This window comes from Scardinius erythrophthalmus, assembly GCF_964197995.2.
Source record: "Scardinius erythrophthalmus genome assembly, chromosome: 1".
NCBI lineage: Eukaryota > Metazoa > Chordata > Actinopteri > Cypriniformes > Leuciscidae > Scardinius > Scardinius erythrophthalmus.
Genome location: NC_138221.1, coordinates 31,776,341 through 31,786,357, shown reverse-complemented (window position 1 = coordinate 31,786,357; position 10,017 = coordinate 31,776,341). Strand labels below are relative to the sequence as shown.

The following is a 10,017-nucleotide window of genomic DNA, read 5'->3' as shown; positions in this document are numbered from 1 at the left end:
GCCATCACTTTTTAAATGCTCCTGTAGCACGAGTCACGTACGAAACGTCCACACATTCGTTCAATTAATTTGAGCTCATAATGCTGCGTGCATAAGAAACATAATGAGAATGCTGTTTCAGCTCTAGATGCAGTCTATTAACCAATCGTTATTATAAACCACTACTTACATGGATTAGCTAGCCTATATAAAAAGGCTTTTACGTGCAAGACTCAACTGAACGGCGCTGCTGCCCGTTCCCACAAAACGTTCTTGCGTTCAAAACCGCGAGAATTAACGCTGAGGAAATGAAGAACGCTGGGTCTCCAGGGGCGTTTTTAAACGTTTAACTTGGAAAGAAAAAAAGCTTTAAAAGCAGCCTTTTGCAGCAAGACTGTCTTCAATATTGCTCATGTGTGCGTTCTAAGAACAAATAGAACGCAGCGCAACTGGAACGCTAAACACGTTCTGTAAATCTGACCTATGTGCGCTCCGGATGACATCAGTAGTTAAAACTGATGTTTATGATTAAACATCGAACATGTTGAGAGAGACGAAGAAAAACCTGTCGATACCTATGCGTTCCAAACGTAGGTAACAGCAACACACATTTTGTGAGGTAGAAAATAGGAAAAGTCCTGTAAAATATACAATGGTGGCAGCACTACTTTTCAGCGAACTCTAAAATACTACAGCGGAGTAATCTCACATCTTAAGAAAAATAAATTTAGTTAAGCGCCACTGGTAAATGGACCATTTCACCGTTTGTATCACTCCGAGGGTCACGTACACACTGCAAAGTAGAGACCACCGCATTTAAATGCGAAATACAGGAGTTGCTCCGGAAATGTAGATGACTGAAGTAGTCACAGGCCTACCTAAAACAATTTTTTACTCTTCGCTCCTGTAAAGAGACAATTTGACGTTTTTGGTAAAACTATTTTAGACCAAAGTAAATGAGTATGAAAGGCCATTTTCATCTTAGGTTTAAACTATGCTTTGGTAAATGCTTTTCGAATATGCAATGGAAAATGACAAAGGTTAAAACGTTTTTGGCTGTAACTATTGTTAATTATTATTATTTACTTTTATTTATTTTTTTATTGTGCGAATTATTTTGATTTGTCTGCTTGATTTCATTTTCTTGATGTTTTTGTTGCTGTATAAATTCGAAAATAAAATCATAATTATGACAAAAAGGTCATAATAATGAGATAGTAATTCACAATTATGTGATCAAAAAAATTATGACAAAATTATAAGAGCCAGTTTACTGTTTTCAACTAAAAAGTGAAAACTTTATGCGTTTTGGCCGTTACAAGACAACCGCGTTGAAATGCAAACCTGAAAATGAAAATGACATTGAAAATGTGTTTCAAAGTGGAAGTTTTTGAAAACAATAGTGTTATAGTTTCTGTGTAAACAACAAAAACGTGAATTTGTGAAAACGGTGAATCATGCAATTACATTTTCAGTCAACATCGCCAACTACTGGCCAGCGTTTTTAATAATTCTCGTGGGTCCGATAGTTTTGACAACGTTTACGGTATGACAATATAGTTTCACAATATATCGCAATACAAAAATGCAACAATATGTATCAAGGTTTTGTATCAGAGTTTTTGTCAGTTCTACATGAAACTACTGTATATAATGTTGATTATAATGTATAATAATGAAATGGGGGAATATTTGTGTAAAAAGTGGCCTGAATTATTTTAAATATATCTAGTCAGTGACAGAGTTCAAGAATATTCGTCTAAAATAATTCTTTATTTTCAGCTTCCGAATCATGAATATTTTTATTCTGGTGTCACAATTGTCCTGCGCATTGGGTTTCCAGCACCAAGTCCATGCCTATTCATTTACACCCACAATGTAAAACCAAATGTAGCATTTTAATCAAGTAAATTTTTTTTTGTTAACCTTTTACCATGTGTCTTGGAGTATCGCAATAATATCGAATCGTGACAAGTATCAAATCGTGACATTAGGATATCGTTACACCCCTAATGTCTATACCCTAAAAACACAAAGGAAAAATTGTTCGTTTTTTAGTACTTTGTCGTTGTGTAAATTCATAATTGACAAATTCATTATTGACAATTTTCAACTTATTTGATGTCCATTTAAATTTTTGTTATAATTTACTCTGTACATCATAATTACAACTTCTCAATAAAAAATGTTCACATGACTTAATGCCCCAATTTAATTCATAATGACTTGGTATCGGTTTAAAAAAATTAAAAATTATGAAGTAAAGTTCTGAAATGATGACGTCATAATCGTGACGTGTCAAATTTTGTCAGTTGTGACTGATGTCAATTTTCACCAAAGATTTTTTTTTTCTTATGTGGTGGAAATGGGCTACCAACGAGACGTTTTTGTATTAGTATTACTAGGCTAATAGCCAAGAATTAGTAATACATGATGGAGAAGCAGTGTTTTGACATTTAACCAGCGCAATCTCACTGACCAATAAATGTAGCTTCCACAAGACAATATTAATAATTAGTGAATAAGAGAAGACACGTACCTCAGTTCCTGTGATTTTTCTAGAACTTCTCAGACAGCTGTCAGTGTGAAGAAGATTGTGCATTAAAAAGCAGAGTTACATTTTCTATAGACTAGAACAATTCAATCTAAAACAATAATGGATTTCAACATTTAATGTCTAATGTCATTAATATAAATTCTTTCTGATCAGTCTATTTGAATGGAGAAAGTTTACATTTATTTGAAAGAATGAAAAGAGCAGTCTCACGTCTATCCTTGTATTGTTAAACTGATCGAGCTTGTGGGATTTGAAAAATGATTAGCATATATTAGTATATACTTTTTAAAGAGTGTAATTAGTGCAGTAATATAAATTACTGTTGAAGATGTAATTAGAAGCTAGAAATTACTTTTTTACAGCAACTTGCCCAACACTGCTCGTAACAAACAAAAATATAAACAGGCCAAATTTTACATTGACATCGAGTTTTTTTTTTGTTTTTTTTTTCAATTTTATCGCATCCAACCCTGTGAAATGACCAATGCAGTGCGCACAGAAATGGTGAATTGCAGAACAAGGGCTCTAAACTGCAGTCGCACCATTCAGACACCAGGAGGCGCAGTGAAGCTAGTGTTGCGCACAGACTGCAATCTACGCTGGAAAAACTCGAACGGTTATTCTTCTACAGCACCTTTTTGTACAGTTACAATCAAACAGTGAAGGCATACATTAAAATGGTTAATTACACTTGCTGCCTGGTAGAAACAGACAGTTGGGTGCAAGATAACACATAAATAGCCGGAAATGAGATTTTCGAGAACAAGTCGCAAGACGAAGTCATCAGAAGCATTGTGTCTGTTGCACACAGTTTATTTAACAATATGGTATATAAGTACGAAACAAGATCTTAACCAGTTTATACAGCGATCTCAATCTTTTTTCCTTTTATTTACAGTATGTCATCAAGCTGCATGATTTACATTAAAGAATCGTTCACCTTCAATTCAAGTTTCATGAGGAGAAAAAAAACAAGAGGTTGACTGAAGAACTCTTTGAACAAATCAGCAGTCAGACGAAGCTCCGGCCTCATACGCGAGGTGGAGGGGACATCATCGATGTTTCAGAGATCAAACGAGAAAACAGGAACATCTTCCTACATCTTAAGAGAGACAACTACTGAATCCAGGCCAATAAATAAACGCATCTGGGCACCTTGAAAAATAAGAGCAACTTTCAGAATCTGCTCGCGTGTTTGTGTTCGTGTGTGTGTGTGTGTGTGTGTGTTCGTGTGTGTGCAGTAGCCAAGCTCCTTTCTGTACAAATGAATACAGGTCCTCTGTACAAACTCCACAGTTTGGAGAGAAAAAGGCTGCGTGTCCTTTTCCAAACCTGGTAAATGTGAATACGTATCAGACAGGAATGAGGATCGATCCTGATCCTGATTCCACACCAATTATCTTACAGTCCCTAAACACGCGCACACACTCACAAAAAAAAAAAAAAAAAAATGCATTTCAGTTTGCAAACATACAAAAATGAAAGTCTTCAATAATAAAATCAAATATTTTGCCTTGAGAAATTCCATTTAAAAAGTCCATAAGCTCAAAATAACCCCCTTCCCGAAAAAAAAAAAAAAAAAAAAAAACAATTAAAAATGTAACTCCTTGTAGACCAGGACTGAATTTCGTCCGGTCCGACATCCCCTCCTAGAAAAAAAACCCCTTTGTGATTCTGCTCTTTAAACAGTTAATTCAATCCCTCCAATAAGGAAGAAGCAGTCCATTGGTTGTGTAAACCTATTACAGTCTTAACATTTTGTCGTCTTTAATTTCTCACGTACAAAACACACCTTTTCTCTCCGCAAAAGAAAGTCTCTTAATGCTACAATCCCTCGACGAACTTTTCTAGCGTGTCGCCCGTGGTGTCCATGCTCAAGTCGTTGGAAAGCCCTCCACGGTTTGGCGTGTTCAGCTGCGGAAGCATTGCACTCTGTTCAGGAGTGCACAGGTGGGCCTGGTCCATGGGGCCCGGCATGGGTCCCGCCAGGCTGGGGTGTAGGGGCGAGGGCTGGGGCTGCATGCGAGGGGACGGGCTGGAATGTGGCGGCTGTTGGGAAGGGGGACGGGGCGATTGCACGGGAGCGGGCGACCTCACCTGGTTGCTCAGCGCATTAGCCATGGCCTGTCCGGGCAGGTGGGCTCCCTGCGCCTGTCCTGCAAGCATGTGTGATTGGGGACTCATGGAAGCGGCCTGTGCCGGCGAGCCCATTTGCTGCTTCAGCAACTGTTGTTGTTGTTGTTGCTGCTGCTGCTGTAGCATGCGCTGTTGCAGCATATTCTGCTGGGCGTCCATACTCATGCCAGGCTGGCCCATCTGAGCCATGGGTTGCATTTGCCCTCCGCCGCCCTGCATGGCCATCTGCTGCTGCATGCGGATTTGCGAGTAACTAGCTGCGCCTTGAGGCTGCGGGAATCTCCCTTGTCCTGTAGGGAGTGTTCCCTGTAGTTGCTGCTGCTGCATCTGACGAATTAGTTGCCGGCGGAACAGCTGCTGGTTCCCGTTGTGCGCAGCGTTCATCATTTGTCCCTGGGAGCCGAGGGCCGCCATGGATTGGGTCGGGGCCGACTGCGCCTGCTGGGGGGGCATGACGGGTCTCTGCACAGGGCCGGCCTGCATCGCACCCATGTTCTGCATTCCCGGCTGCCCTGCGAGCATGGCCTGCGGGTTCTGCTGCTGCGGTTGGCTGGCTTGGTATTTCGCTGTGCGCTGTTTGATGAACGCAGCCATGAGATGCGGGTTCGACTTGAGGATATTGAGGACCTGCTGCTGCTGCTGAGGGGAGCTTGGTGATTTTAACGTACGCAGAAGGTCCTGCAGTGCTCCTGGAGCGATGCTGCTGGCCACACCTCTTTGCTGCATGCCTTGTTGCTGAGGGGCCTGTGGTTGCGCCTGCTGGGGAGGCATGACGGCCTGCATTTGCCTCGGCTGCTGCTGCTGTTGTTGTTGCTGCTGCTGCATCAAGGCGCGCTGCATCATCTGCGCCTGTTGGGGCGTCTGTGCAACCTGAGACTGCTGTGGAGCCATGGCCATTTGCTGCGGGGGCACTTGCTGTGTTGGAGGCGCCTGCGGATTCTGCATGGACCCTTGCATCCCAGGTGGCCACTGGCCAGGCTGCATGTTCTGAACCATTTGAGGACCACGAGGGCCCATCATCTGCATCGGAGTCATCATGCGTGGTTGGTTCATCTGCATGCCGTTCATAGTCATTCTATAGTCTTGCTGCTGTTGCTGTTGTTGTTGCTGTTGTTGTTGCTGCTGCTGCTTAACTTTGGTCATCATCTCAATTTGTTGCGCAACTTTCAAAGCCTGCTGCTGCTGCGGAGAGGGCTGAGGCTGTTGTTGAGGAGGCATGGGCAGGGGAGATTGTTGCTGCTGCTGTTGCAGGGGCGAGGACTGCGGCCCTGGTTTACCCTGGGGTCCTGGTGTCGGTGGTTGGCTGGGGAAGCCTTGCACCATTGCAGCCACGTTTGGATGCGTCTGTTGGGGCTGGTTGGCTAAAGACTGCGAGGTCTGAGGTGTGTTAGGCTGCTGCAGCTGCTGAGAGTTGGGCGTCCCCGGACCTCCTGAGGTAGTTGGGGAGGGAAGACTCGGAGGCATTCCTCGGCCCTGCATTAGTGCCATACGCCGCCGCATCATCTGCGCCTGCTGCAGTCGCTGCTGAATCTGCTGCTGTCGCAGCTTGTGCTTGATATTTAGACAGAAGGGCACGGGGCACTTGTTCTCCTGGCAGTGCTTGGCATGGTAGCAGCACAATGCGATGAGTTGCTTGCAAACAGGGCAGCCTCCGTTGGTCTTGCGCTTGCAGCCCTTGGTATGCTGCACCACTCTCTTCATCTTCTGACAAGACGGCAGAGAACAGTTGGCGTTGCGGCACTGGCAGGCATGCACCAGCGACTGAATGCAGCGTTGGATGCTGAGGCGTCGACTCTCCTGTGGGCTCTTGTTGGCCTCGCCGCCCTGGTTGTTGCTGTCGTCGTCCAGGCCCAGTCCCCACTTCACCATTTGGTGCTCGTGGCCCTTGGAGTTGTAGCAGTTAATGCATAGATCAAAGTCCTGAAAGAAATCAGAAGAAGAATTGATATTGCTTTCTGGATAATCATAGTATAGAATATTAATTCACTGCTGCACGACTGGAGCCGGTATACTGGCGTTATATTTATAGCTACAGGCACAGTTCTCCTAGAGCAATGGTTCCCTCCTTACGAGGTTCGAACATGCAACCTGATAGTTTCCACCTCAGATCTTGATAAATTGCCAATACAATGGTATAATTTCTCTTGTCTAGTTTTTTACAAACTACCTGTTGAATATCAAACAATGGCAACAGTAATCCAAATGCTCTGTCAAAGCCACAAAGAGGAGACTGACCACGCAAACGGTGCAATGCCAGCGCGTCTCTACGTGATGCTGGCATTCGTTGCAGGTGTACACAAATCGGTCTTGGCCCTGATTGTGTAGCTCCACCAGCATGCACATACTGCTCCATTTGCAGCGGCGCAGGGAACTGAACTCCCAGTGCTTGTCCCTGGCCAGTGTCAGGAAGGCATCACGGCCGTCCATCAGGTCGCAGGTCAGCGGCGGGTCAGGGTCCATGATCGGAGGAAGGGTGTTGACCACTGGACCGGCATGGAGGTGGATAACAAAGAACACCTGGATTTCACAAAGTAAGAAGAGATCTAGTCAGCACTTGGCACAATAGTAAATTTTGAGTGGAAGTAATAGTATTCAGGTAAAAAGTCTAGTCCCACCTCTTTGTGCTTCTCCATTGTTGCATATAGCTTCTGGGACAGATCATTAGCTACATTCGGCATCCCAGGCTTCTTTTTGTTGGCGCGGCTCACGCTGCTCTTGTTTTTGTTGGTCTTTTTATTGTTCTTCTTTTTGGCGTTCTTGCTGTCAGCTTGGGTTCCCTGCGGAAATGCAAGACATTTAGAAAAAATGTCTACAGACTACACTAAATACTCATTCACACCATTTGGCACTCTGTCTAACCTCTACTGTCTCAGAGGAGGCTGTATTTTCCTCCTTTTTCCTTTCCTCCTCCTCCTGTTCCAACTCCTTGATGCTTTCCTCCAGAACATTGGGCCAAAAATCACCTTCGAAATAGGGTAGCTCATTGGCACTTGTAAGCCGGTCCTCAGTGGCCTGCTTAAATATGTCCTGCATAACACAAGTGAGCCATTTTGTGAGTCATATCTGTGACAAAATTATGTTAACCCATTATGAATGAAACCTAAAAGAGCGCAAATCCATTAAAATACAAATCCAACATCGGCATACCTTATAGTCATGAATGATTCTTTCTGCAAATGCTTTGTCCAGCATTTTGCGGTACCACTCCTGGAGTCTTTTAGGCTTGGGAATCTTCTGATCAGGAGGGTGACAGTGGAAGATGTAGTCATCGCCTTCACTAGGTGGGCAGGCCCAGATATGACCAGTCACATATCTGTAGGTGGGAAAATCAAATTCATTAGTGCATTAAATATGGACTTGTAATTTTAGGCTGAGATTGGAGAAAGCATGTATTGTTACACCAAAATTACACATATCTTTAAGGAAGCATGTTTAACTTAATCAAGGTGGCACAACTTACCCAAGTTTCTTAACATACTCCAAATAGCCAATGAGGATTTCATGATAAACTGCAGTTCTTAGCAACCGAGGCTTGAAGAAGTGAATACTGTCAAGATATGATATGTATACCCGCCTGGAAAAAGGAGAAAAACGAGACAATCAGTCAATTCTGCCTGTTCAAGACACAATTCAGCATTGTTTAGTTTTTTTTTCAGACAGATCAGTATTTGCATGATACCTGGTGTTGGGAAAGGGACATTCAGATCCATATTCCTGGACATGCATGCCAAAGAAACACACATCGACTCCATCAATCTCCTCAAACGCAAAAAGTGCTTTGGTTCTGTAGGGAAAGCTTTCGCACATCTCTCCTGAGTCAACAAACCTGCAGAGAAATAATTTGATGCAAAATTAGCTTCTTTCAATTCAGGTACATAGAAAACCATTCTTAGTCAAATGCTGGATTCATATTCATTATCTGAGACGTTACCTGGATTTCATCCCAGGTTTGACCTCCACGGTCTTTTCAGAGCTGGCGACCACCCGCACAAACACCTCTCCGGCCTCGGGGTGATTCTGCCTTTTCAAGTACTTATTCACTCGGTCCTCGATGTACGATCCCAGCCTCGTGGTCTGTAACCCTGATCAGAAATGCACAGAGTTACTTCACTCTACAACAGACACTGACAGAGAGGCAAGCAGGTAAATATATAAAAAACACTCACTTTTAGCAGAGAACTTGTTTTCCTTTCTCGTTTTTCCTGACTTCTTCATGCAGTTGTCACAGATGAAACTGTTATAGGAGAAGAGACAAACAGGAGCTGTAGTGATCACATCATGACATGCTAAACTTCAGGAGAACAGGCGGACAAAATGCTCACCCTGTTGGCCAGATGATGTCGTAATGCAGTGCACAGATTTGATGCATCTTCCGGCCACAGTCTTTACATTCAACAAAGCTGTTAATACAGAGTAAGGTGTTAAAAACAATATTGACAAACGTCATTTTTTTTTTCCATGAGTAAAACTTTAGAATAAGACCTAATTTGTAAATATGAATTAATGCACTAACAATGGCAAATGCATTTTTACAGGATTTATTCATCTTTGTTAATGTTAGTTTATAAAATGTTAATATTAGTTCAGTGTTAACTAATGTTAACTGATTAAATGTATTAGTAAATGTTGAGATTAACATTATGAAAGCTTAATGTAAAATATTACCATTTCATGTGACTTTTCAGAATTAAAAGTACCGCTCACCACATAATGCACAATTGAATACCTGCCATTTTTTAATTAATATGCAAATGCATTGTGCAAAAATTTGTGCAAAAACAATTTATTGAACATTGTTGACAACTAACTTGAGTTATTTCAGGAAGTGGCATTCAAATTATTAATTATTTTATATTTGCATGCAATAATCTAATCAAAGAAAGACTAAAGGCATCATAGTTGATTGTGCTTCCGATTCATTCGTCACTTTATTTGCATATAATATGCATATGCATAAGAATATATATTGTTGCTATAATAGTATGCAAAAATGTATAGTCTAAAATATACACACACACACAGGATTAAAATGACGAGACTTACGGCTCAGAGTCCAACATGTCATTTTTCTTCTTCTCAAACTGCTCCTTTGATATCATACTGCAGAGAGACATATAAGATACATTCCACATGGCATCTTTACACATGTACAACTCATTCTTTAAGAGTAATTGTGCGATTTAATAGAAGCAAAACCTCAAAGCTTTCTGGGCGACAGAAGATACATACGTCTGCGGCTGCGCGGGGTCGTCTCCCAGGGTGACACTGTCGCCCTGGATCTCGTTGAAGCACTTCTCGCAGAAGTGATACCTGTCGGCAACAAGGCCATATTTGGGTGAACTGGA

General features: G+C 42.4%; 1 protein-coding gene across 6 annotated transcripts in view; it reads right to left on the bottom strand.

Moving 5' to 3' along the window:
- Window positions 1–2,992: 2,992 nt before the first annotated feature.
- crebbpb (CREB binding lysine acetyltransferase b) overlaps window positions 2,993–10,017 on the bottom strand; it is a 63,695-nt gene continuing 56,670 nt past the window's right edge. For 4 of the 6 annotated variants that reach the window (XM_081359807.1, XM_081359808.1, XM_081359810.1 and 1 more), the window contains 12 exons: window positions 9,902–9,982; window positions 9,716–9,772; window positions 8,995–9,072; window positions 8,839–8,906; window positions 8,604–8,754; window positions 8,352–8,498; window positions 8,133–8,246; window positions 7,820–7,985; window positions 7,532–7,699; window positions 7,288–7,449; window positions 6,908–7,189; window positions 2,993–6,592 (listed from right to left, as the gene is read on the bottom strand). In XM_081359807.1, the coding sequence (XP_081215933.1) occupies window positions 4,361–6,592; window positions 6,908–7,189; window positions 7,288–7,449; window positions 7,532–7,699; window positions 7,820–7,985; window positions 8,133–8,246; window positions 8,352–8,498; window positions 8,604–8,754; window positions 8,839–8,906; window positions 8,995–9,072; window positions 9,716–9,772; window positions 9,902–9,982 (3,706 nt within the window). In that variant the 3' untranslated portion in view covers window positions 2,993–4,360. Of the gene's footprint in view, window positions 6,593–6,907; window positions 7,190–7,287; window positions 7,450–7,531; window positions 7,700–7,819; window positions 7,986–8,132; window positions 8,247–8,351; window positions 8,499–8,603; window positions 8,755–8,838; window positions 8,907–8,994; window positions 9,073–9,715; window positions 9,773–9,868; window positions 9,983–10,017 lie in introns of all 6 variants that reach the window. The other 2 variants (XM_081359806.1, XM_081359809.1) reach the window with 1 other exon arrangement.